Source organism: Hypomesus transpacificus, chromosome 14 (assembly GCF_021917145.1).
Source record: "Hypomesus transpacificus isolate Combined female chromosome 14, fHypTra1, whole genome shotgun sequence".
Taxonomy (NCBI): Eukaryota; Metazoa; Chordata; class Actinopteri; order Osmeriformes; family Osmeridae; genus Hypomesus; species Hypomesus transpacificus.
In genome coordinates this window covers 10,343,885-10,368,905 of record NC_061073.1, presented here as the reverse complement: position 1 = coordinate 10,368,905, position 25,021 = coordinate 10,343,885, and the positions used below count along the sequence as shown (strand labels likewise).

At 46.9% G+C, this 25,021-nt stretch overlaps 5 protein-coding genes across 8 annotated transcripts; all 5 read right to left on the bottom strand.

Moving 5' to 3' along the window:
* Positions 1-678: 678 nt before the first annotated feature.
* Positions 679-8,843, bottom strand: rfwd3 (ring finger and WD repeat domain 3). The gene is given in 14 exon segments (XM_047034873.1): positions 679-1,654; positions 1,934-2,062; positions 2,064-2,152; positions 2,402-2,616; positions 3,269-3,445; positions 3,802-3,952; positions 4,282-4,504; positions 4,842-4,956; positions 5,243-5,334; positions 5,927-6,130; positions 6,270-6,364; positions 6,475-6,722; positions 7,274-7,604; positions 8,640-8,843. Coding segments are annotated over 13 exon segments (2,187 nt in total). The 5' UTR covers positions 7,579-7,604; positions 8,640-8,843; the 3' UTR covers positions 679-1,510.
* A 112-nt stretch (positions 8,844-8,955) lies between these two features.
* LOC124477219 (mixed lineage kinase domain-like protein) lies at positions 8,956-14,141 on the bottom strand. The gene is made up of 11 exons (XM_047034880.1): positions 13,950-14,141; positions 12,668-13,121; positions 12,401-12,484; positions 11,896-12,070; positions 11,603-11,697; positions 11,361-11,496; positions 10,812-10,896; positions 10,566-10,705; positions 9,849-9,898; positions 9,605-9,745; positions 8,956-9,471 (listed from the first exon to the last, which is right to left on the bottom strand). Exons 2-11 carry the CDS (start codon positions 13,113-13,115, stop codon positions 9,425-9,427), a joined length of 1,401 nt encoding a protein of 466 aa, XP_046890836.1. The 5' UTR covers positions 13,116-13,121; positions 13,950-14,141; the 3' UTR covers positions 8,956-9,424.
* Positions 14,142-14,443: 302 nt separating this feature from the next.
* LOC124477229 (transmembrane emp24 domain-containing protein 6-like) lies at positions 14,444-16,111 on the bottom strand. Of its 2 annotated transcripts, none has more exons than XM_047034900.1 (4): positions 15,810-16,111; positions 15,293-15,419; positions 14,986-15,140; positions 14,444-14,848 (listed from the first exon to the last, which is right to left on the bottom strand). In XM_047034900.1, exons 1-4 carry the CDS (start codon positions 16,017-16,019, stop codon positions 14,627-14,629), a joined length of 714 nt encoding a protein of 237 aa, XP_046890856.1. In that variant the 5' UTR covers positions 16,020-16,111; the 3' UTR covers positions 14,444-14,626. The 2 variants fall into 2 exon arrangements, with proteins under 2 accessions (XP_046890856.1, XP_046890857.1); XM_047034901.1 differs by having other exon boundaries at positions 14,986-15,056.
* A 139-nt stretch (positions 16,112-16,250) lies between these two features.
* Positions 16,251-18,267, bottom strand: LOC124477227 (transmembrane emp24 domain-containing protein 6-like). Its single transcript, XM_047034898.1, has 4 exons — positions 18,022-18,267; positions 17,215-17,341; positions 16,907-17,070; positions 16,251-16,653 (listed from the first exon to the last, which is right to left on the bottom strand). The coding sequence occupies exons 1-4, from the start codon at positions 18,232-18,234 to the stop codon at positions 16,420-16,422; spliced, it is 738 nt and encodes a 245-aa protein (XP_046890854.1). The 5' UTR covers positions 18,235-18,267; the 3' UTR covers positions 16,251-16,419.
* Positions 18,268-18,619: 352 nt separating this feature from the next.
* Positions 18,620-23,713, bottom strand: LOC124477223 (palmitoyltransferase ZDHHC7-like). 3 transcript variants are annotated; one of them, XR_006957093.1, is made up of 9 exons: positions 23,562-23,713; positions 22,936-23,020; positions 22,447-22,749; positions 21,795-21,919; positions 21,192-21,288; positions 20,767-20,848; positions 20,369-20,499; positions 18,979-20,145; positions 18,620-18,930 (listed from the first exon to the last, which is right to left on the bottom strand). XR_006957093.1 is itself a non-coding variant. In XM_047034890.1 (8 exons), exons 3-8 carry the CDS (start codon positions 22,741-22,743, stop codon positions 19,966-19,968), a joined length of 912 nt encoding a protein of 303 aa, XP_046890846.1. In that variant the 5' UTR covers positions 22,744-22,749; positions 22,936-23,020; positions 23,562-23,713; the 3' UTR covers positions 18,620-19,965. The 3 variants fall into 3 exon arrangements, 1 of the variants encoding a protein (XP_046890846.1); XR_006957094.1 differs by having other exon boundaries at positions 18,620-18,978; positions 19,027-20,145; XM_047034890.1 differs by having other exon boundaries at positions 18,620-20,145.
* Between the last annotated feature and the right edge of the window lie 1,308 nt (positions 23,714-25,021).

The following is a 25,021-nucleotide window of genomic DNA, read 5'->3' as shown; positions in this document are numbered from 1 at the left end:
GCGTGGCCCAACTGGCCAATAAAGGCAGGGTAGGTACGTTTTGCTAACCTAGCCATTTTAGCTTGAGTTTGAAAGGATTCTAACCTTGAAAGCCATTCATCCAAAACAGATGAACGAGTCAGGCAAATGGACGGATAGCGGACGACAGCAAGGCGAGAACCGTCCAACGCGTATCGGAGGCATGCTATCCAAAGCGTAGCGGGGGCATGCTATCCCAACGCGTAGCGCTGTTTCCATGGCAGACATCCCAAGTGTCCCAGAAGTTTCCCGCATTTCAATAGCGGCTGCCTGACTCACACAACCGCTATACACGCGTGATTGCGTCCCAGATTGCGCCCCCGGGGGGGGCCATGGTTACTTGCCCAGTTCAATTTGTACAAACATTAATGTTGTCAATAGGTCACAGATTTTGGTACAACACATGTTTGTAAATCTCAGCGCCTGCTTTACCAGACTGGGTGTCCTTGGAGCCATCAGGAAAGACCTGAAGTTGAAATCCAGCTTCAATACAGAGACGTTCTTGAATATGTCGGCGTGTTGGTTGTTAGTATCCTCCGGCATAGATGCAAAAATTCTAGACTGCAGATCCCATTGAGAAAAAGACAAGATGGTAGCCTATTATTCACATAATTATGAATACAGACTCTTCAAACATATCACAATCATTACTCACAAAGAAAACATTGAATACGAATTTTTATTAAATTTTAAAATAGTACACAATAGTAAGAGTGAAATATATACATATGCACTTATACAATTTCCTTTGGAAACAAAGTAGAGAAAATAAAAAGACAAAACCAGACAATCTCTTTCTAACACACGGTCCATCACTGAGGTCTTGTCTGCTGATAAAACTGCACTGATCAGAATATGGGATGTTGCCGTGCTCAAGGATTCTTGACTCCAACCAGATGAAGACCAACAGCCATGAAAAGACAAAGCACTGTTCAGGTCTGGAGAGACCAGGTCCGGGGTTGCAGAGACCAGGTCCAGGTCTGCAGAGACCAGGTCCAGGGTTGCAGAGACCAGGTCAAGGTCTGCAGAGACCAGGTCCAGGGTTGCAGAGACCAGGTCAAGGTCTGCAGAGACCAGGTCTTCTAAGTCTATCCACACACGAGGTCTAGCAACTGCAGCTGTATATTCCTGTCACATCTTTTGTGGCATTTTGAGCCCTTTACTACTGTTCAAAAACAACATCTTCTCTATGGTTCAATCTGCTTCCGTGTGATGAAAACAGTTTAATGTAAACATTTAAGACAGTGGCATATCCGTTCAGGCACTCCAGTTACTTGCTAACAGCAGAGTACAATAACCACTAGGAAGTCTGACCCAAACAATAATATCTCTGCTCCGTTGTGCTCCTAGTCTCTTTGGGACAGGATGAGACTGTACAAATGAATGTCATTCATACAAAACAATGGCTTAAATTGTATATTGGATGAATGCTGGTTTGTTTGTGAGTCCTTCCTACTTCCTGTGTGTTCTTCTCACTTCCTGCTCTCCTGTGTCACTCCCACTTGTAGATCTTCAGCATCTTCTCTGTGAGCGAGGCCAGGTAGCTGTCCTGGTTCACCTCAAATGGGCAGATGTCGAGCACAGGCAGGTCTGCTGGGAGCTTCTGGACCAGGGCACCGCTGCTGGCGTCCCACACCTGGAGACCGACAGGAAGGGGCGGGACAGGAAGGGGCGGGACAGGAAGGGGCGGGACAGGTTTCATTATGCATGGTTGGGGGCATGTCCCAGACACGTTTTGAAAACTGCTAAATCAGGCCCCTCCACAAACACATTTTTTAAAAATAATTGATCACATATATTTGATCAAAGCTGTTAGTTAAGTGTTTATTTGCGCACTCATTTCCTGCCCCTCCCCCGCCCCCCCCCCCGCCCCCCGCTAGCACCCCTTGGTCAGAACACGTTCATGACCTCCTACCATGGTGGAGCTGGAGGCCTCGTCTCCTGCACACACCAGTGAGGAGCCCCCCCCCCCAGGGCTCCTGAACACGGCGTTCTTGGTCAGCAGCTTGCAGGAGGCGCCGGCGTTGAAGGTCTGGACGGGGGTAGCAGGAGCAGCTGGGCTCCTGGGCCGAGTCCAGCTGCGGGGTCCGGGCCAGCTCCATCAGGACGCAGCGCAGGTACGTGCTGGAGCGTCCTGGGGGACACCAGCACAGACACAGGTGAAGAAACAGGTCAGACGACTCACCTTTCACCGCGCCTAGTTTCAGACACGTTTGATCCACCTACAGGATGGCTTAAACGCATTCATTTAGCAATTTTTTCCCCCAAAGCGACATAGAGTATAGGGAAGGATTTGAACCTGCAACCTTTTGATCTACTGTCCAAACACTAACTACAAAGCTGCACCCCCCATGCTCCACGCTGTTGTCCTCCCTCTACTCACCTGGCCTGTAGGTGACCAGACAGTGCCTGCTCTCTGCCTCCACCTGGATGTCTGTACAGCCGCCGGTCTCCAGGGGCAACAGGTGTGGTCGGTAGGTGGTCCCGTCCAGCTGCTCCCAGAAGCAGCCCCCCTCCAGGGAGCCGGCGATCAGGCCTCCGCAGGGGAAGGAGCTAGAGGCAGCACGAGGCACGTAGGACAGGGAGGCAACGGGACACCTGGGGGGAGGGAGGGGTGGAGGAGTGGAGGGAGGGAGGGAGGGAAGGAGGGAGGGGTGGAGGAGTGGAGGGAGGGAAGGAGGGAGGGGTGGAGGAGTGGAGGGAGGGAGGGGTGGAGGAGTGGAGGGAGGGAGGGAGGAGTGGAGGGAGGGAAGGAGGGAGGGGTGGAGGAGTGGAGGGAGGGAGGGAGGGAAGGAGGAGTGGAGGGAGGGAAGGAGGGAGGGGTGGAGGAGTGGAGGGAGGGAAGGAGGGAGGGGTGGAGGAGTGGAGGGAGGGAGGGAAGGAGGGAGAGGTGGAGGAGTGGAGGGAGGGAGGGAAGGAGGGAGGAGTGGAGGGAGGGAGGGAAGGAGGGAGGGGTGGAGGAGTGGAGGGAGGGAAGGAGGGGTGGAGGAGTGGAGGGAGGGAGGGAGGGAGGGAGGGAGGGAGGGAGGGAGGGAGGGAGGGAGGAGTGGAGGGAGGGAGGGAAGGAGGGGTGGAGGAGTGGAGGGAGGGAGGGAAGGAGGGGTCAAAAGATCTCCATCAGGGTTTCGGCTGAATATTACTGTGTGTGTGTGTGTACAGTATATGATCTGTGTGTGTGTGTGTACAGTATATGATCTGTGTGTGTGTACAGTATATGATCTGTGTGTGTGTGTGCGTGTGCGAGTCTGACCTGGAGCGTAGGGGCTGCAGCTCGTGCACGTGTGTGCTGGTGTCTCTGGTGTCGTACACCAGCACAGAGCCGTTACTCAGGCCTGCATACACGTAGGTGCTGTTGTCCAGGCACCAGCAGCAGCTCCACACCGGCTTGCCTGTGTTGTAGGTCTGCACCACCGTGTTGGTGATTAGGCTGGAGGGTTAGCATTAGCATGTTAGCCACTACGGACACAACCATAGGGTCTATAAAGATGGTCTCCCAGCTGAATAATGGTCAAAGTTGCAGATATTAAACTCTGCACTATAGAGTCCTATTGCTTGTATTCCTGATCACTGACCAGTTCATTAAGTGGATGTGTTCATTACGACACATCTGACTGTTGGATGATGTGCTGCCACAAAATGCATCCTGTGTAACAACAAGCCACTCTATATTTACAGAGCTAGCTGGTTACTTTAAAGTTGTTGTCCAGGGAGAACTTCATGGTTAGTTTGATGTTACCCTTAGCTAGCTAGCTAGTTAGTTTGATGGTGTACTTAGCTAGCTACCTGGTTAGTTTGATGGTGTTGTCCAGGGCAGCAGAGAGCAGAAGGCTGTCGGCCTGACTGTTGAAGGCCAGGCCTCGTATCTGCTTGATGTGGATGGGTACATACTGGCAGGCCTTCATGGTGACTGTGCTCACCTTCTTAACCCCACACCCTGAGGGAGGGGGGGGGGGGGGGAGTGAGAGAGGGCAGTGAGAGAGAGGAGAGAGAGGGAGAGGACAGATGATCAGTCAGCGTTGATTCAGTTCTGAGAAATCTCTTTCATGTCCTGGAGTGCATTTCAGTTCATTCACACCCTCAGAAATATTTTCACATCCATGAAAAATAGCAATGTAAAATTCAATAATAACATGAAGCAGCTTTAACGGTAACTCCTGAAGCGAAAGTGTTTCGATGTCACAGATTACACTCCATTTTCCAACACCTAGACGCATCATTCCTCAGTGGAGTGTGGTTATGGGGTGGCAGTCCGGACAGGCTTACCAGGGACCAGGGTGGCCTGGGGGGAGGGCTGAGAGGCGAGCAGGCAGCTGAGGGGCTCACAGTAGGACAGGACCCTGCACCCCCCGGCCTGGGAAACCAGCACAGCCTTAGAGAACACGTAGTGGTGGCCTCCCTGGCTGCCGTCCTGCCTCTGGCCTTGGAGGGAGGCCCTGGGGGGCTGGGAGGAGCGGCCTCCTGTCTGGGCCATCAGGGTCCTCAGCTCCTAAAGGAGGCAGGACAGAGGAACCAGGAGATGTTTCTGTGGAAGGACCTTTAGGACAGCATGGAAGACCATATCAGGAATGATGACAGTCTCCACGCTCCATAGTGCTGGTAGAGGGGAGAGTGAGGTTCTGGAACAGGTGAACCAGGTGTCAGGTGAGGTGAACCAGGGGTCAGGTGAGGTGAACCAGGGGTCAGGTGAGGTGAACCAGGGGTCAGGTGAGGTGAACCAGGGGTCAGGTGAGGTGAACCAGGGGTCAGGTGAGGTGAACCAGGGGTCAGGTGAGGTGAACCAGGTGTCAGGTGAGGTGAACCAGGGGTCAGGTGAGGTAACCTACCTGCAGCTGTCTGCGTAATTTTCCGTTCTCGTCCGTCACCACCTGCAGCTGCAGACGGAACTGAGCAGATTCCAGCTCGGCCTTCCTCCGCCGGGACTGCTCCTGTTCCAGAGACCTAACCACACAGGGACAAACAAAACACAACACACAGCCAACAGGTGTTTGTTATTATGGACAGGTGGATCCTACATCATAGAACTGTGGCTGTCATCAGCACACAGTACGCTACAGTAGGAGCACAGCTTTATGAATGGCTAATAAGTAAGAATATGAGAACAGATGATAATCTAACAGCTGATTGTGATCAACACGAGCACACACAAAATCCCATTTCTTGTCACGACTACACAGGAGGCGTCTAACCCAGCCGCCCGCGGGCCCAGTGCGGAGCTGCTACATACTTCTTCATCCCCTCCTGCTCAGTGTTGTCCAGCGCTCTCAGCTTGCGCGCGTACAGCAGCACGATGTCTGAGCGCTTGGCCTTCTTGTTGCACTGCAGACACACAGCAGAGTCTTGTCATGTCGTTACACAGTCAGCGGGGGGGTTACCGTGCCAAGTCCCAGATGTTGATCTCATCTGCTTTTAGTAACAGAGTCACTTGGGTTTAACATTGAGTAGTTGATTTAATTTTAGTTTATAGTTTAAGGTCGTATTTAACTTATTTTGGGGTATGCTGTTAATTTTGGTTCCAAATTACTTCAGGAGGATTACTCAAACTGAAGATTATAACTGCTGCTATCTTGCCAGATAATCATCCTCCAGATCCCCCTCTCGTCTGTAGAGCTTCCAAGACCCAACCCCTCCACCTCCTAGCTCAACCCCTCCCCCTTCCAGCCCCTCCTCCTCCTCTTCCCAGCCCCTCCTCCTCCTCCCAGCCCCTCCTCCTCCTCCCAGCCCCTCCTCCTCCTCCCAGCCCCTCCTCCTCCTCCCAGCCCCTCTTCCTCCCCCTCCCAGCCCCTCTTCCTTCTCCTCCCAGCCCCTCCTCCTCCCAGCCCCTCCTCCTTCTCCTCCTCCTCCTCCTCCTCCTCCCAGCCCCTCCTCCTTCTCCTCCTCCTCCCAGCCCCTCCACTTCCCAGCTCCTGACCTGAGGGCACTTGGCCTCCTGGCCTTGGCTCTTCACCCAGCGCTCGATGCAGGTTTTGCCGAAGAGATGTCCGCAGCGCAGCGTAGCCAGGCGGTGGTCCCCGGCCGTGGTCCAGGGCTCAAAGCAGATGGAGCAGGTCTCGCCCTCCCCCTCCTCCTCCTGTCTGGGGGGAGCCCCCACCACAGCCAGCGGAGCTAGCACACACTGGACACCGGACATGGAGATCTTCTGATACTAAACTAAGACACATTCAACTTGATGTACTGCACTTCTATGTTTGTCCTGTGACAAAGCCCTGTAGTAGAGGATGTTGGACCTTCATGAATATTCCAGGTCGTCTTACCTCAGAAGATACTTGACCTCTAGTCTCTGCCCTCTCTTCCTCTGCCCTCTCTTCCGCTGCCAGCAGGGAGGACAGTGTAAACACTGTGTTCGCAGCTGTGGGGATGAAAGGATGAACACTGTGGCATGTAACTCTCTACACTTACATATATTAGACAAGCATTCGATCCCAAGGGCCTCTGGAAACCCTTCAGTGTCTGCAGTACCTGCGTGGCTGGGCTCCTGTGGAGGGGCGGCAGCGACGGAGGGGGGGAGACGGGGGCTTGTGGGTAACGTGGGATCTGGAGGCTCTGTCGGTGCCAGAGGCTCCGCCTCATCTTCTGATTCGCTGATCTCCGTCGCGCTTCCTGAGTCAGGCTCCGCCGCACTGGCTGCTGGGACTCGTAGTAGGAAGTCCCTGAAGCGGCCAGAAGGAGCAGTGGTCTGGCTGGGGTAGTGGACTCTGAGACCGGGCCTTCAGAAATACAGACAAGGTAAAGGTTTGAAGAGACCTGGTTGACGTTGCCTGGTTGATGTACATGCCTGCATACATAATCGTAAACAGCTCGTGCTTGTAAAAGGGGTGTGGCCATTCTGAAACCAAGACCCGTGATTGGTCGACCTCCACACGTCCACGGTCCCGTATCGCGGTTCGGAAGTTGAGTAAATATAACACATTAACTATTTTAGTCCAACTGAGTGTCACATGAATATTTTGATCTAGTCATGATCAAATGATTGGTTAAGACTGGGGCCAGTAAAATTATAACACATTAACTATTTTATTCCAACTGAGTGTCACATGAATATTTTGATCTAGTCATGATCAAATGATTGGTTAAGACCGGGGCCAGCAAAATTAGCTCAACATGGATTTCAAAAAATTGGTCTGAACCAAACCATGGATTTTAAGAATCGTTACACCCCTAGCTAGTAGCAGTGCTCAAGGCTGGTCAACAGAGCAAACATGCACTGAGCTCCAGTGGTTCTGAGTTCCAGTGGTTCTGAGCTCCAGTCACCCAGTACCTGGCTCTCCTGTGCGTCCTCACTCCCTGGCTGGCTGAAGCAGTGGCCCGGGCTGACTGGCCCCCTTCAGCCCTTCGACTGAAAGCCCAGGTGGTCAGTAGCCGGGGCGGGTCACGGACAGCAGCGTCTCTCTCGTCCTCATCCTCGACATCCGTGCTGCTGCCGGAGTCGGGGATGATGATGGGGGCCTGGTCCTGCTCTGGCGCTGCAGCAGGTGACTGGACCCGTGGCAGGACGGCTGCGTCGGACTGCCTACTGGAGCCCTGCAGCTGGAAGTCAACTTCCATAGCCTCCATGAGCTCCATCACACGACGGTCCGGTTTGGTGGATACTGAGGATGGTAATACAAACACAAAGCCATGCTTTTACGGGGGGGCAACTCTGGGGCACGTTTAACACAGACAGTTTCTTGACTCCGACCACCGAAATACTGTTGGAACTATAAATTCGCTGAGCCTTGATATTCTGCTGTACCTACTTTCTATTTACGATTTGTACGTCGCTTTGGGGAAATAGGCTGTTAGATTAATAAAATGTCGTTTTTTAGGGGAAATGCTGAACTGTGGTAGAGCTTGCAATATATTACTAGTTCTAGAAAAAAAAATAGCTTGCGAGATCATTTAGCTTGCATCCTACTATATTCACATCACACAATGGTCAGAACCAGCAAGGTTTGATGCAAATCAGAACGTGATTGCAAAACAAATAACATCACTAATAAGCTTGCACAGTACTTACTTAATCAGCTGGACAACGTTTGATATTAAACTAGCAAAATGTCATCGTCAATGAAATTGTTTGGCAACGTAGGACAGCTTAACTAGCTAGCAAGTCTAGATACTGTGGTCTAGATGCAACAGTAATTTGTCAGGAAAAAAACAATCCACACCATGTGGGCATTGTGTCGTATTTGTATTAGTTAGTTAGGTTAACGACGTTACCGGAGGGAAATGCAATTCACATTTATAGTCAGGTAGATATTTACCGTCTACCAACTCTATCTAGCTAGCACAGCTGTTGGTTCTGTGTAGGCTAGAGAGATATTGCTAGCTGTCATTGCACTAGCATCTGGCCTTAAATTCATGTTGAATGTTGTTGAAATCGTAGCTAGCTGGTGCTCTACTAGCTAATCTAACTAGCTATCGAGCCTTCTATGTGTACCTTGAAGCCTTTGCTGGAAAAAGAAACCTAGCTAGATACTCAGAACTGGCAAGCTTGACGCTAGCTAGCTACCTGTTAACCAAGACAGCTATTAGACCAGTAAAGCCAGTTAGCTAGCAAGTCTAGCTAGCTAGCAACGTTAGTGCTGTGAATAAGGCTTCTGAAAGCGAAGGTTAGCATACAAGCTAAGAAGAGAGCTGCTTACTTGGAAAAAGGCGTTTGAGTCAAATTCCATATAATACCATGACGCACTACATGGTTTAGCCAGCGTGTTAAATGAGCTGACAAACTGGTATATTGTGATTCTAGTTCATCGCTTTCCTTCCAGTGTCATCGTGTTTGCTGGTTCAGGTCATACGGAAAGGAAAGCTCGAACTCCCGCGCTGGTGTTGATTGCCCGCCCCGTCAATGTTTCACCATTATTATTGGTGCTGAGCCAAACTTCTAACTCAGGGTTGTAAGGTGAACCATGCATTTTTCCTTCCACAGATGAATACTTGACAAAAATACTACTAACAAAGTGGTTTGAATAAATCTTTTTAAAGAATCATAGTGTAGTTTGTATCACATGCTGCACAATCATCAAGCCACGTAGTTTGTGCTGACAGACAAGGTGAACAGACAAGTATGGAGCTAAACAAGTGCTTTAACATAAAATATATTTTCACTGACGGTATAACCTCAACAGGTATTCTAAATCCTCCTTGAATACATATCAATAAGAGATCGGTGGTCGATACATTTATATATCGTTCTTACCTGTAATCGTAAATATTACTTTACGCCCTTGAGAATAAATTGACCCCGATTATCATTGTATAATTCGCACTCTGGGCAACATACGTGTAAAATTTGAACGTGTATGCATAATATTCAGATAAGACAACATTATTTATCTTTCTTTAACATTGCTTTCATTGCAATTTATCTTCGTTTATTGTTTCCCAGCTCATCCAGCTCCAGCCGTTTGAGAAATGTTGATCCTTTGCATCAGTTTTCGAGATTCTCTAAGACTTTAAGAAGTTTGTCTGCAAGCACTGTGGAACACAACAGCATGATTTAACCTTTACAATTAAAATATACCTTCTACATTCCAAGACCAAAGAGCATTTAAGAAACATGTAACAACATTTTTTTTTCTGTTATTAGAAACATCCCATCCTGGGTCACCTCCAGCTGTTGGTCTGAAGAAGCCATCATAGGAGCGACAAGCGTCGATCAATTCTCTCAGATCCTCAGGACAATCACCAGGCAGTGGCTCATTCATTTTGTCAACACACACCTTCTGGTAAATATCCTCAACTGAGGCATCTGAAATTACATTTTTGAAGAGACAGTCACCACAAGAAACTGAAACATTTCCAGTAGTCATCTACACTATTTTTACAATCATACAATAATATGATACATATACCTTTGAATGGAATCATGCGGGTTGCAATCTCCCACAGTACAATGCCAAAGCTGTCAAATAAAACGAGCAGAGCAGATATCAATTTAATTCATAAAGTATTTAATTAGAATTAATTCACTTAATGTTGCACACTCTCTCACCCCCACTCACTCGATCCTTCATCTGTGTCTGGCTTTGCTAGAGCGTGCTGACCTGTATATCTCACAGGCCTTGGTCTAAGGACAGTGTTAGAGCGTGTTGACCTGTATATCTCACAGGCCTTGGTCTAAGGACAGTGTTAGAGCGTGTTGACCTGTATATCTCACAGCCCTTGGTGTAAGGACAGGACAGTGTTAGAGCGTGTTGACCTGTATATCTCACAGCCCTTGGTGTAAGGACAGGACAGTGTTAGAGCGTGCTGACCTGTATATCTCACAGCCCTTGGTGTAAGGACAGGACAGTGTTAGAGCGTGCTGACCTGTATATCTCACAGCCCTTGGTGTAAGGACAGTGTAAAAGCGTGCTGACCTGTATATCTCACAGCCCATGGTGCAAGGACAGTGTTACAGCGTGCTGACCTGTATATCTCACAGCCCTTGGTGTAAGGACAGTGTTAGAGCGTGCTGACCTGTATATCTCACAGCCCTTAGTGTAAGGACAGGACAGTGTTAGAGCGTGCTGACCTGTATATCTCTCAGCCCTTGGTGTAAGGACAGGACAGTGTTAGAGCGTGCTGACCTGTATATCTCACAGGCCTTGGTGTAAGGACAGTTAATGCTCTCCAGGTGCTCAGGGGAGCTGTAACAAAGCATGCTGCTCTTTCTGGTCTTCGATTTCTTCAACGACGTCTCTGTCTTTGCCAACTCAAAGCCACCAAGCTGAAACCCACGCAGACGACAAGGTGTGTGTCAGAGACAGGCCAGGTGAGCGAGCACGCAGCAGAGCAGAAAGTTGAAGACACCTGAGTTGTGTCTATGCCCGTACCTTCACAATATATCCAGAAGCCACCAGGAACTTACTACTACTGATACATCCGTGCACTTTGAATTTCTCTTCTGATTGGTGCAACCTGCAGGGGTAAAACATCTAGCTTAACGTACATGAGCACTCCAATCATTTCAGTGAAATGGAAAACATATTTAGAGTAGGCATACCAGGGGCGTAGCCACGGGCACAGGCCTACGGAATTTGTTCTAAGGCCTACCCAAAGAATGAAAATATCTCTGAAAAATGATGCACCAGGTGCACATTGTAAAGTAAATAAATTGCAAAAAAATGAAAAGATGCCTATCCATATTTTTTAGGCCTACACAAAAAGATTCTTCTGGCTCCGCCCCCGAGGTATACAGTAGGTGTACGGTAAATGAACACTATGGTACTAGTGAACCGAATGGAAGTTACGGACTGGTAGCTTTATCCTACTTCATCTTCTGACAACTTTTTACCATCCTTTAGTGCTCAGAGTACAGGAGCAGGGCTTGTTCCTGCAGTTAGGTGGTCATGTCAGCTACATTTCTGTGATTAACATGTTACCTGTAAAGGCCTTGAGCTGCTCCTCTACACATGTGAGCCTTGCGGAACCAGCTCAAGTTAGACTGGGAGTCCAGCACCTGCCTCAGACTGCCCCTCTCACAGTACTCCATCACGATCAGGTAGTCTGGGGACGGCCCTGCAGGGGGCAGGAGGGGGGCAGGAGGGGGGCGGGACATGTGATGCCGTGTGATGCCATGTGATCATGTGATGCCTGTCTTGTAGTCGTTATGTAGTTTCCTCACCGTCTTGGACACAGATGCCAAACATCCGCAGGATGTTCGGTGACTCAAAGCGCCTCATAGTTTCAACTTCCTTTAGAAAGATGCTTCTTATTTGACTTTGGGAGGGATTTATTATTATTATTATATTTATTTATTCCGGACACACACAAAAATGATATACGACAAAAAAATGTATACGACAGTTAGGAAAAAAAGCAGTTAGATGTAATTTGTATATCACTATTAAAACATTGTTGTGTTCACATGCTGGCATATTCATAACCGTATTGATCTGTCAGGACATGTTCACAAACCTTGGGGTGTTACACATTGGGTTGGTGTATCTTTTGATAGCCACTGTAAATTTATTGTACTCTCCTTTGAAGACCTGTGAGCAGGCTGAAGTCATGAAGGGCTCTTTAGGATGGTCATAACTGATCTCCTCTGGTTTGATCTCTCGGATGTTTGGAGAAACGCAAGGTTTCTTCACTGCAAATAAGAATCAGACAACACAAATGAATATAGTACGTATGAACATAAAAGAGAATCTGAATCTAAGAATCTGGTTTATTGACAGGTAAGTTTACAAGTATGAGGAATTTGCTTTGGTTGGTGCAACAATAAACATATAGAAACCAAGGAGGCTTGACTCTGATCAATGGATTCTAATACACACAGTTAAATCTGTTCTAAAACACAGCATCTACTGCAGCACTGTAGCTATGTTGGTCTACTGAAATGTTACCAAAGATTACCCATACATCATGGCTAGCAAGAAATGTTTTCGCTAGGTCTATGGAGCGCAGTTACAATACGTACAGGATTCCAGCATGGCTTTGATATCTTGCACATCTTTCTGAGTGGCGTCCACGCTTTCCTTGGTGTCCTCCACTGTCTGTAGCACTGTGGTATAAATACACATGACCTTGAAAATGCAACCAGTCAAACCTTGAGGTGATGTACTGAGAGACTTGACCATGACCGTGAAGACAAACCACATCTACATGTGAAATCGTTTTTACTATATGGCTTACACTTTGGGTTGAGTAAACAACTTTCCACACAGTTTAGTAAAAGTAAACTCACTTTTCTCCAGCTCCAGTCGGTCAACCATGGTGTCTTTCTCATCCTGTGTCCTCCTAGTTTCCTCCCTGAAACTGTCCAGGTGCCTATCCCTCTGTTCCACCTGCAGAGCGAGGGAGAGCACCTGGGCTGCGTCGTTCAGCCGCTCGTTCAAACTTCCAATCTCCTCTCCGTGGTCATAAGCCCGCACGATGCGCTTCAGGAAACGAGAGTCAACATATTTCTGGACCAAGCCTTTCGCGGACTCGAGCGTGATTTTGAGTTCGTTAAGACCTTTCTTCACGATGTCAGGGTTTGGTCCAAAGCCACTCTTCTGGATCACTCTAACCAGCTCTGCCAGAGCAGAGACACGAGCGGCCAAGCGCTGACAGCGTTCCTTGTTGGCCTTCACTTTCTGACACAAATCATAGAGCTTCTCCGCTATGGACAAGATGGGTTCAATAATATCCATGTCTGCCTGGGGAGAGATGAATGAGGGGAAGCAGAATATGGACCGAGTTTGACTTGTCTATGGCCAGATACAGAGAGAACCAAAAGGAAACAGCAAATATATATATAAATAAATATAAAAATATATATATTTAAAACATACAATATAATGTCTACAATTATTTATTTATTTTTACTTAAGAGTCTGTTTAGAACTTTCTTCATAACACCGTGACCGATTCATCCCTTAATAAAATGGGTATGACAAAGATTCCGGAATGACACTGAAAACTGTGAATGTCAGTATCACACTATGTTAGAGAATCCCTGGTAAACACATATTATTGTTATATTAACTCTATGGGTAAACCCGAGTAACGTCAAAAAAAATCTTATATGAAACTAACAACTTCCTTATAACCAATAACGGAACTGATTTCCATTTCCTGAGCAAGTTGCTAGAAACGCTTACATGTGCTCCCTCTACAATTTACGAAAAAAATAACCAAGAAGACCTGAAACATTTTAAACTTAAAGCAACTACAGTTAGCTTGTGACAACATCTGCTTTTTGTTATTTAAAACTTGCTATATAAAACTGTTCAGTCAGCTTTCTCTCAAAGCATGTTGAGATGTCTACAAGTCCTGTCAAATTAACGAAGCCCTGTTGTACGGTATCTAAAACTAGCTTTCTTATAAGAACATAAGTGGGGAAAATATAGAATACTCAATTTAAAAAGCAATTTATGTTTATAGCAGTATATATATAGCTCAATATATTATTTACTTTGAATAATATTTAAAAGCAAAAGATCTTTGCTTTCAAAACTCTGAAAACTGTTTAATTATTAACATACCTGTTTTTGTACGTCTTGTACACTGAACGGCAGCTTCAGTATAGCCTCAGAAGACGTCAAAATAATACAAATTGAGTACAGTATAAGAAAGACTAGTGGTACTGCAGGTTATTTTATGACTGGACTGAAATGATGACACGAGTTCCTCTCAGCAGCCATCGTTCCGCCAATCAGAGAGCAGCTCCAGACGACCTCTCCGCCTCCTGTCAATGGCTTTATTATGTCTATGAAGGGTCTCGTGCAGAGGTTGCTTCTCACACTGCTGATTGGATCAGTCCTGCTGCCTTACCTGATTGGATCAGTCCTGCTGCCTTACCTGATTGGTATTCCAAGCTTTACTTAAGATGTCCTCCACCTCAACAAATCAATAGAACAGTAAATCAATACTTTTTAATTTGGTGACTGCATCATATATTTATGAAAAGTATTTATTGTTGCTCTAAAACCAACCATCTTACAATTATGAATGATCACATCGTCACAAGGTAGTAGTGTCGCTATATTTAAAAATATATAATTTTTGTTTGTTTGTTAACAATCTTCCCACAACGATCACACGGTGTAGTGGCGATGGCGATTCTTTTTATTGTTTTAACCATTGAAACAATAATTATTGTTCTTTAAACATGAACAAAAATGAAAAAACAAAATGCTATTTGTCTCCTATGCTAGATGCCTTAGCAGCGCAGTCTCTTGGTGTCTGTGTGGAAGAGCCTCTTCAGGAAGAACAGCTGCAGGAAGCCTGCCAGGACGATGACCGCGCTCTGCGCCACGGACCACCACGTCACGTAGTTGAAGTTAGAGAGCAGGAGATAGTGATCCGCTCCTCTCCTCATTCGGGCAAAGTTGTAGAGCCTCCACATCTGGTAAATATGTCCTTGCAACTTCTTGGTGCTCTCCTAGGCAAGATGCGCAGACTCAGTCAGGGTTTTTACAACACGGACTGGAATGAAAAAACAAATCTTTTTCCCAAAGACATTCCCGAGACATTTGTTCAAATTGATTTGACAGAAAACCTCCCATCTCTTTTTGATACCTCAATGTTGGACAGAGTGCTGTTAAGGATTCTGTATCCTTCTTCTGTCTCCTTCCTGGCTTCCTCAAAGCCTTCGTAGAAAACTCCAAAACTGAGAAAGACTCTCATTCCCCCAAAGTTATTGTTGTAATTGCCCAGACACATCTTATAGAAACCTATTGAAAGGACCCCAGATTGAATGTAGTCTGGACTTATTCAGTAAGGCCAACACAGCCACAACCAATCAGTCAATATTTTAAGAACTCTAATATATTTTTATGATGCGCGTGTTAAGAGTAACTCAGATTAAATGAATGACTGCCCATACCTGTGACTTCAGTGACGAAGTGGATCTGACCGAGGGTGTTGCTGCTAGAGGCCATGAGGGAGCCATCTGGGGCGGTGACAGTGGCAAAGAGCTGGTGGTTACTGGCAATCCCTGTCACCCACTGCACCTACACACAAATACACACATGTACACACATACACACAGATACAGACACACACAGCCTTTAGGTAACCGAACCACTTTATTATATTTCCATAACATTTCTCCTCTCCTCCCTTATATCTTCCCTTTACAGGAATGCAAAGTGTTAAACTTGGCACACATTGTTAAGGGTAAGATCAGAAGAGGAGGGCTAGAATCACCCACACTGGAAGTCCTGCTGATAAGCCCAAGGAGACCAAATTGTGTAGGTCAGACAGTCTTTCACTGTTGGACCAAATTCGACAAACTCATAAGAACATTATCTCATGATATTGTACGGATTCACTCGTCTCTGGCCAAACGCATTCTGTACAAACGGTACACATGCTTGACGCACATACAGGCCAGTACTTACCATGTAGGTTAAGTAGAAGTTGCCACTCTGGTGGGCAAAGTGCCAGAAGCACTCTCGTCCGGAGGCTGGAACCACGATGGCAAAGTCGTACTGGTCGGACCCTCTGAACGCGCCGGGCTCCAGACGTGCCTCTGTCTTCTGCCCGGTGCCATCATGACTCAGGAGGAGAAGGAGAGCAGGGAACCACAGTCCAACTGGCATGGTCTGCATCCAGACACTGACTGGCTGCTCTCACTGGGAAGAGAAGATGGAGGGAGCCAGTGTTGTCTTATGCTGATTATTAAGATATGGAGACAAGGAGAATGATTAACCACTCACTTTCCCGTGATCCCAGAACTGCACTGAAGCTGTAATCAGTGGTGTGCTACTGTACTGTGTGTAAACGTCATGCAAACTCAGAACAAAAGAGGCATTGTACTTATGTTTTGTATGTTTAGTCAAAAGTATGATATTTTATTGAATTTCAATTATTGTACTACAGTATTAATGGTACTAAAAGAAAAGCAACAAAACCAATTAGCCAATATCAGCTCTGGGTAGTGAATCTGTCTAGAGGGGAACTCCTTATCATCTCTCTGGGGGTGGAACCTGACTGGGTCCCAGTCAGGCCTCAGCATCGGGGTTTCTCTGTCTCCGTGGTGTTCTTGGTGTGGAACAGCCTCTTGAGGAACAGCAGCTGCAGGTAGCCTGCCAGGACGATGACCACACTCTGCGCTGCAGACCACCAGGTCACGTACGTGTTGTTCGACAGCAGGAGGTAGAAGTCTTTTCCTCTTCTCATCCGGCCAAAGTTGTAGTGCCGGAACATGTGGAAGACATAGTTCTCCACCCGGTGGGAGGTCCCCTGATGGTGTAGAGGAAGTGAGACGAGAGAAGACAGGTTGTCATGTCAACACAAATTCCAAACTGATAATGCGCAGTTGTCAATACTGTGCATGAAAATTCATTGAGGTTACTCTGAATGTGTCACGCTGCAGTGCATTTTGTTCACACACAGAACATGACACCACCCTGTGCTTTGTAGATGTTAAACAGACCACAACCACAGTTTGGTGACATGGACGATGTCCAACTAAAGGACGTGTTTCTTTTCCCACCACAATAGAAGACAGCGTGCTGTTCAAGTCTCTGCTGTGCTCTTCCTTGGTCTTGGCCTCCTCTTCCTTCTTTGTCTGGCCCTCATAGTACACACCAAAGTCCAGGAACACCTGCATGCTGCCAAAACGGTTGTGGAAGTTGCTGAAGCACATTTGATAGAAACCTGGAATTCAAAACAAACTATTGTAGAGTCCACGTTGCAAGACAACATACAGCATGAAGGCATTAATGAGGTACACTCCAAAACTGTGTTTAGGTTTGGAGCTAGGTATTCATTCGGGGTGTAGGATGGTTCTAACACAGAGACCTGTTTCTTCAGCTGCAAAGCTGATCTGACCCTGAGCGTCATCAGCTTGACCCACAATCAGGCTGCTGGGAGCATTGACAGTGACTGAAAGGTGTCTGTCATGGCCAACACCTGTCACCCACTGGACCTGGGAAGGAGGAACACACAGCACCATACACACACACACACGCACACACACACACACACAGCACCATACACACACACAGCACCCCCCCCCCCCACACACACACACAGCACCATACACACACACAGCACCCCCCCCACACACACACACAGCACCATACACACACACAGCACCCCCCCCCACACACACACACACACAGCACCATACACACACACACAGCACCATACACACACACAGCACCCCCCACACACACACACACAGCACCATACACACACAGCACCATACACACACACACACACACACAGCACCCCCCCCCACACACACACACACACAGCACCATACACACAGAACCCCCCCACACACACACGCACACACACATAAAGCACCACACACATACACAACAGCACACTCAAGCACACAAGGTGTCGCACACACAAACCACACACCACACAAACATTGAAGTGTACATGAGGCTGAATTAATTTTCATCATAAACTCTGAGAACACCCCGAAATATTGTACAACACTGTGCGGTTCAGGGCAGCTGTGTGCACGCCATATGGTGCCTGCTTTCTTGACTCAGTGACTACATCTCACAGCTTAGTGTTAAAGTCATTACAGTCTCTCGATGGTCAAACAATGTGTTTGAATGCACCAGTAAGGTCGGGCGACTCCTGACTCACCATGAACGTCAGGTAGAACCGCTCCCCATGATGAGCGAAATGCCAGAAGCACTCCAGGCCAGCCGCGGGGACCACGATGGAGAAGTCGTACTGGTCCGCTCCCCAGAAGAGGCTCTGGTCCGAGGGGTTGGGAAAGGGCTCCTCCCCCCCAGCCTGGCCGGGCAGGACCAGCAGAACCGCACACAGCAGCCAGCACCACATGGCCATGATCATGTCTCAGTAGAGTCTAGGTGAGTGATGTGTGGCAGAGGGAGTTGGACAGGAAATGATTAACCCAGTCTGTGGTGGTGGGTTAGGGATGGGAACAGCTAGGTCTTGTAACAGCTGGTGTTAGGCCTCAGGCCTGTTCAAATACTTCCCTGCTGTGTCATTATCAATGCTACATGTGCTCACTGATCAGGCCTAGTGTGATAGGTAAATGTTATGTTGAACTGAAATAATGGTCTATCACATTCTGTTAGACTAGTGATATCCAAAGTAGTTGACATAAGACTGGTTGGTCACATAGATGTGTCTCAGTTTATTATTGGGTACCTTGTAGTGGCTTGTTCAAAGGATAGGGTTAGTCTCAGTAATACCTACAATCAGATAAGGATAATTAGAGGTAGCAATGAAGTTCATTTAATAGCCATTCAAACAATGCTTGCAAAACCACAGAAAAATGATTTGAAAACAAGGAAAAAGACAGAAAAATAGTCCAAAACCTTTTCTAAAACTTTTCTACTTGAGAAACATTCCTGGACAATGTATTCAGCTTCCTTGCACTTAAATCCTGAAGACATGTTAACGGTTAATGACTAGATCAGAAACCAGGAGAGACTCTGTGAGGGGTGTTTCCACTGGACACAAGTGACAGGGCAGCACAGAACACAGGAAGCTGAACCTCCAAGCACAGGAAGCCAGCTGGACCTCCAAGCACAGGAAGCTGGACCTCCAAGCACAGGAAGTCAGCTGGACCTCCAAGCACAGGAAGCTGGACCTCCAAGCACAGGAAGTCAGCTGGACCTCCAAGTGTTAACGGTTCAGTTTTTGGTCTTGAGAAAGCGGATATATGACATAAAACTATGTCCCAACAATGCAGGGAACTGAAATTTCAGTGATTGTGATGAGGTAATACACACACACACACACAATCATACAGTATATTCCAATAGAAAAGCAAGGTCAAACCTATTTAAACCAGCTAATTCACAGCAAAGATTCCAAACAGCACAAAAGTTTCTTCAAGATTGCTTCTTGTTGATTCAGAACAGCTGATTCTGGTGTTTTATTATCCATTCAGGCAGCTGTAGCTGTGATCCATGATCTCATCCACTTCTCTAAACAGATTTACCATCTATCTGAGGTCAATGACAAATCCAGCAAGGATACACTCACACAGATTGGGGGGTATAGAATTCTCCAGCAGCATATACTTAAAAACAAGATGATATCATAGGCATACATTATGAGTGGTGAACTCTCTTTAACGCTCTCAATTCTGTTTCTTCTGTTTGTGCAGCCAGAATAGCGCCCCCCCTCAGCAAGGAGATCAAACAAACAACAAACAAGCGGAGAAACAAAACAAAAGAATCTGAGTATGAAGTGCTTCCCTCTGTTTCCTGGTTGACTTCCATACGCGAGTGAAGTCAGTGAATGTCGTCGGAGCATGTAGTGGTTTCATCTGCTACACCACGGCAGTCTCCTGTCCATCTGATCTACAACAATTACTAAGTAAATACTTTGATTTATAATCCATTTCAGCTACATGGATGGAATACCCCAGAGCACCAAGTTCATGCAGTTTGGTATGCCTTGTTTCCCTGGCCATCCATCTGTCCAGTGCGTGGACCCAGGACGTGGACCCAGGACGTGGACCCAGGACGTGGACCCAGGACGTGGAGCCAGGACGTGGAGCCAGGACGTGGACCCAGGACGTGGACCCAGGACGTGTCCCCGGGTCCTTCAGACGGAGAACTCGGCCCCGGCCTTTTTCGAGCGCCTGGGGAGAAGTGTGCGCAGCCGGAGGCCTGTGAAGGGGTTGATCCACAGCAGAGAGGGCTGCCCTCCAAACACGCTCCTCATGCCTTCCCAGCGTGTGTGACGCTCCCAGGTGGGCTTCTCGTTCTTCAAACGCTCAATCTCCTGCAGAGTACACACACACCACACACACACGCACACACGCACACACCACTGTGTGAGGGCCACACTCTACATATTGCTGTACCTATTCCCAATCTCTATATTGATCCTACCCTAGGATCAATATAGCAACATTTGGATGACAATGTGTTACGGTACATGGCAAGATTCAGTGGCACTGCCAGGGGGGGGGGGGCATGGGGCCCCCTCCTCACCGTCTCCTCACCGTCTCGTCGTTGCAGATGGAGTGCACCTGCGTGCCGAACATGACGGCTGTGAAGGTGAGGAAGAGGAGGCCCTCTAGACACAGGAAGATCATCAGCATCACCGTCACAGGGGGAGAGAAGTCACTGCACTCTGCAGCGGACCAGCAGACACGTCGGCAGAAAGGGAAAAGCGTAAAAGCTGATCTTTAGGTATTCTCAAAAATGACATTTAGGTGCCAAGCAACGCTGACTTGTGAGTTTAACGTCAAAGCCGTACAGTAATATTTAGCAAGTGCGCCGATATTAAAATGGAAGGAAAACATGATGTAACTTGAAACAAGCGGCTATTTTTATCAACAGAAGGAAATATAAACTGTGTATCAGGCAAGCTGCAATGTTCTTCTGAGATATCGCTTACCGCTCCACTGGACTTTGACACAGGTTACAAACTGGTATCCACTCAGGGCCAGGGCGTGGGTGGAGATGATGGCAATATACATCTGCAGAGAGGAAGGAGAAGAGGAACAATCACTCACGCTATAACCATACATACATTTGGTTCAACAACAACAATATGAATATGCAATGCTACAACTAGCACACAACTAACAACCACAGCCTAACTAGACCTAAAAGCCTCTACCCTAGTTTAGCCACATCACCAGTGTGTCTCCAACCTGGTCTCCTGCCATGGAAATCACTAATCAGGGTTCCTGGCTTTCAGGCAGTTGAGAACATACAAAAAACAAATGTTACATAAAAGTTCAAAATGTTCTTTTTATGAACCCAAAGCGATAGCAAGTGATCAGTGCTCATGAGGATCAGGGAGCCGTGGAGACTCACAGTGAAAAGCACAAAGAAGCGCTGGTTGTTCTCCCCCACACAGTTGTTGACCCAGGGACAGTGGTGGTCCATCTTGCGGATGCAGCGCTTGCAGATGCTACAGGGGGACAACAGGGAACGGGTCAACATCAACCACACCTTACATCTCTACTGACCGAGCCGTCGGAGCCGCCAGTCTCTGGAGGAATAACACCAGTCTCTGGAGGAATAACACCAGTCTCTGGAGGAATAACACCAGTCTCTGGAGGAATAACACCAGTCTCTGGAGGAATAACGCCAGTCTCTGGAGGAATAACACCAGTCTCTGGAGGAATAACACCAGTCTCTGGAGGAATAACACCAGTCTCTGGAGGAATAACGCCAGTCTCTGGAGGAATAACACCAGTCTCTGGAGGAATAACACCAGTCTCTGGAGGAATAACACCAGTCTCTGGAGGAATAATGCCAGTCTCTGGAGGAATAACACCAGTCTCTGGAGGAATAATGCCAGTCTCTGGAGGAATAACACCAGTCTCTGGAGGAATAACACCAGTCTCTGGAGTCTTGAACATTACATGTAAGTTGTGCCTCTGCACGGCACAGGTTGTGATGTTCCTCCCTCACCTGCAGTGGTGAGCTCTCTCTGGTTTGATGCTGCAGCATTTAGGACATTTGTAGATGACCTCTCCAGGCTTCAGCTGCAGGCTGTCCATGTACTTCTTGGTGGCGTTGCCTTTGGGTACGGCTCCCTGAATCAAACACACAGCTGGTCTCAAGTCAGGTTTCCTTTGGGTACGGCTCCCTGAATCAAACACACAGCTGGTCTCAAGTCAGGTTTCCTTTGGGTACGGCTCCCTGAATCAAACACACAGCTGGTCTCAAGTCAGGTTTCCTTTGGGTACGGCTCCCTGAATCAAACACACAGCTGGTCTCAAGTCAGGTTTCCCCCTGAATATCTATATATATCTATCTGTTCCCAGACCTCTTCCTCAAAGGATTCCTAGAGACAGACCAGCCTATAAAGACCCAAAAGACTGCTTATTAAGTGATCTTCCCATGTTATTTTCCTTCTCTGTCTAGATCCCTCTCCATATCAGAACCGTATACATATATATATATAGTCTGGGGCTCAGGTTTAATTATACATGAAACCTCTAAAGAATTTATTAAGAAAATGATTTTAATGGCCGCATACTCAGCTGCCCCCCCCCCCCCACACACACACACACATGTGAAAACGAGCGCCTGGCGCCTGGTACGAGGATGGTTCCCTCACCGGGTCTGTCAGCATGGTGCGCAGGTGTGACGCCAGCGCCAGCACTGCCAGACAGTTAAACAGGACTCCGTTCACCACGGCGTACCACACGTTCTTGGAGGGCAGCAACATGACGAAGGTCACCACAAAGTCGGCGTACAGCACCAGGAACCAGGTGACGAAGGCACACACCATGCCACAGCCGTCCTGGATGAACCAGCCACGCTCCCCGGCGTCGCCTCCCACCGCCCCCACGTCCTCCCCATCCAGGAGAGGGTGGTGCTGCTCCACATCTCGCAACCGGTGACCCGAAGACATGGCGCCCTAGAGGAAGAGATTCAGGGAAATAAAGAAAACATAGGAGAGATGGAAAATATATGATGAGTCACTGACTGATGACTGATCGTAGAAACCCACAAGATGTTACATGCATTAGCTTAAACCATCTATGCTTAAGAATTGGTGGCTGAACTTTGATTTCAGCACAGATTCATGTTGGGAGTTACTCACTTTGTTGCTTTACAGTAACATTGTCTGCATTTCAAAACTATTTGGGGAATGTCCTGGTCGATTGTCCTCCAGCAACATAGCTCACCTGAAACAGGTGTGTCGATAAATATGACAGAAGACAGTAATTAAAGACCAAATAGCTAGGTTACTACTACCTCGCTAAGAAAACCAGGATAGCTACATCCCTGACATGTTTTATATAAAATTGTATTGACATTTTACTGAAACATGCAGAGGCGCAGACATTATTTGTATACTAGCTAGGCATTATTGTCTATAGTCCTAATGTCAACTGAATCTGCAGCAAAAAGCTTGCTCTAACGTTAGCTAGCTGCACATATATCCTGCTTAAGAGTTAGCACTAGCTGGCTAACTATAAACTAACCGAGCAAGTAAAGGTAACAACATGTCAGCATACCCGTTACGCTACTATAAAGAATGTAAACAAGAATATTTTAATATTCATCTATATCATAAAGTATTTTAATGAAGCCTTTAAATACTGGCTAGCTAGCCAGTTAGCCTAGCTAGACTAGCTCTCTTGTGAAGGGTGGGCCACACTGATGCTCCTTGTTCTACCTTGGTCAGCATTCGCTTTACAATTTAAACATCCTTAAAAGTCTTACCAACTTCAAAGTCTCCAGTTGTATCCCAATATAACCTTCCTAGTATTTTTATTGAATTGAATTTAAATTTAAAAATCCATGATCGGTCTTGAACTTGCGGGACAGCTGGATAAAAACAATATTTCGGAAGGTTAGTTTCCGGTTGGAGTCAAGCCCCGCCTACACACTGCCGCTGGCATCAAAACCTCATTCAGAAGAGTTTTGAAAACGGATACAAAAAAGAAAAGAAGAAAATTAATTCAGTCAAGCAAAATAAATCAACCAGACATAACTCTTAAATGTACATACAAACTCATACAGCAAATAACGACACTGGGACGTTGACTCTTTTGATAGAGTTTATTAACAGATTATTTTCACATGAATTAAATAAGGCACATTCACTGTATCTTCAAAACATTTAAAATGAAACACTGTGGTACAAAAATAATTAAGATTATTAGACATGGTGATTGAACTTGCCAGGTAATTTGACCAATATAGCAATCTTGAAAAAAAGACAAAAAGCTGATGCTTGTCTGGACACTAATGATTTTACTGAATGAGCTTCTTGGCAAAATGTCCCAACACCAACAACAACATCACTGTGTGGAGAGATTTAAGACTGTGGATGGGAAACAAGGGTGTTGTCACGGGGATGTTCCACAGAGAACCAGGATCACCTGCATGGCACAGGAGCATCACAGACACCAGACAGGACAGACACCAGACAGGACAGACACCAGACAGGACAGACACCAGACAGGACAGACACCAGACAGGACAGACATCAGACAGGACAGACATCAGACAGGACACACAGGACAGACACCAGACAGGACAGACACCAGACAGGACAGACACCAGACAGGACAGACACCAGACAGGACATACAGGACAGACACCAAACAGGACAGACAGGACAGAAACAAGACAGGACAGTGTTTTAAAGTCAAAGATATGTGGGACACCCACAACTAAATACTAAATGCTTCCGTTTTTTGTTTTAAAGGTAAGAGACGTGAGTCTGTTTCAAGGTGCCACACAGGTCTACAGGTGAAAGACTAGGAATTAAGTTTTATCAGACATCAGATGCATTGTAATACAACCTACTTGCATACTGAACAGATGTGCATTTTGTGCTGTAGGTCTCACTTGCTACAATTATCTTTTACATTCACTGGGATTAAATGTTTACCTTTCTAAACACAGGCATCAAAATGCCACTATTCTGGAGGTCACATGCCTTAAATGTTCAAATTAAAACAAAAGAAACCTTGAGTAGTATAATGTAAACAAACGCAACCAAAACATGAAATCAAATATTAGGACTAGGTGAAAATTTAAGGCCAGTTAATCAAATGAATTTTTATGAAATAAAAGATCTGTGCTACAAACCACAGTTTAAGACTAGCATTATTTTCATAGTGTAAATGACATCACGTCACTACACCGTTAAAAATATTGTGTACAGTACAGTC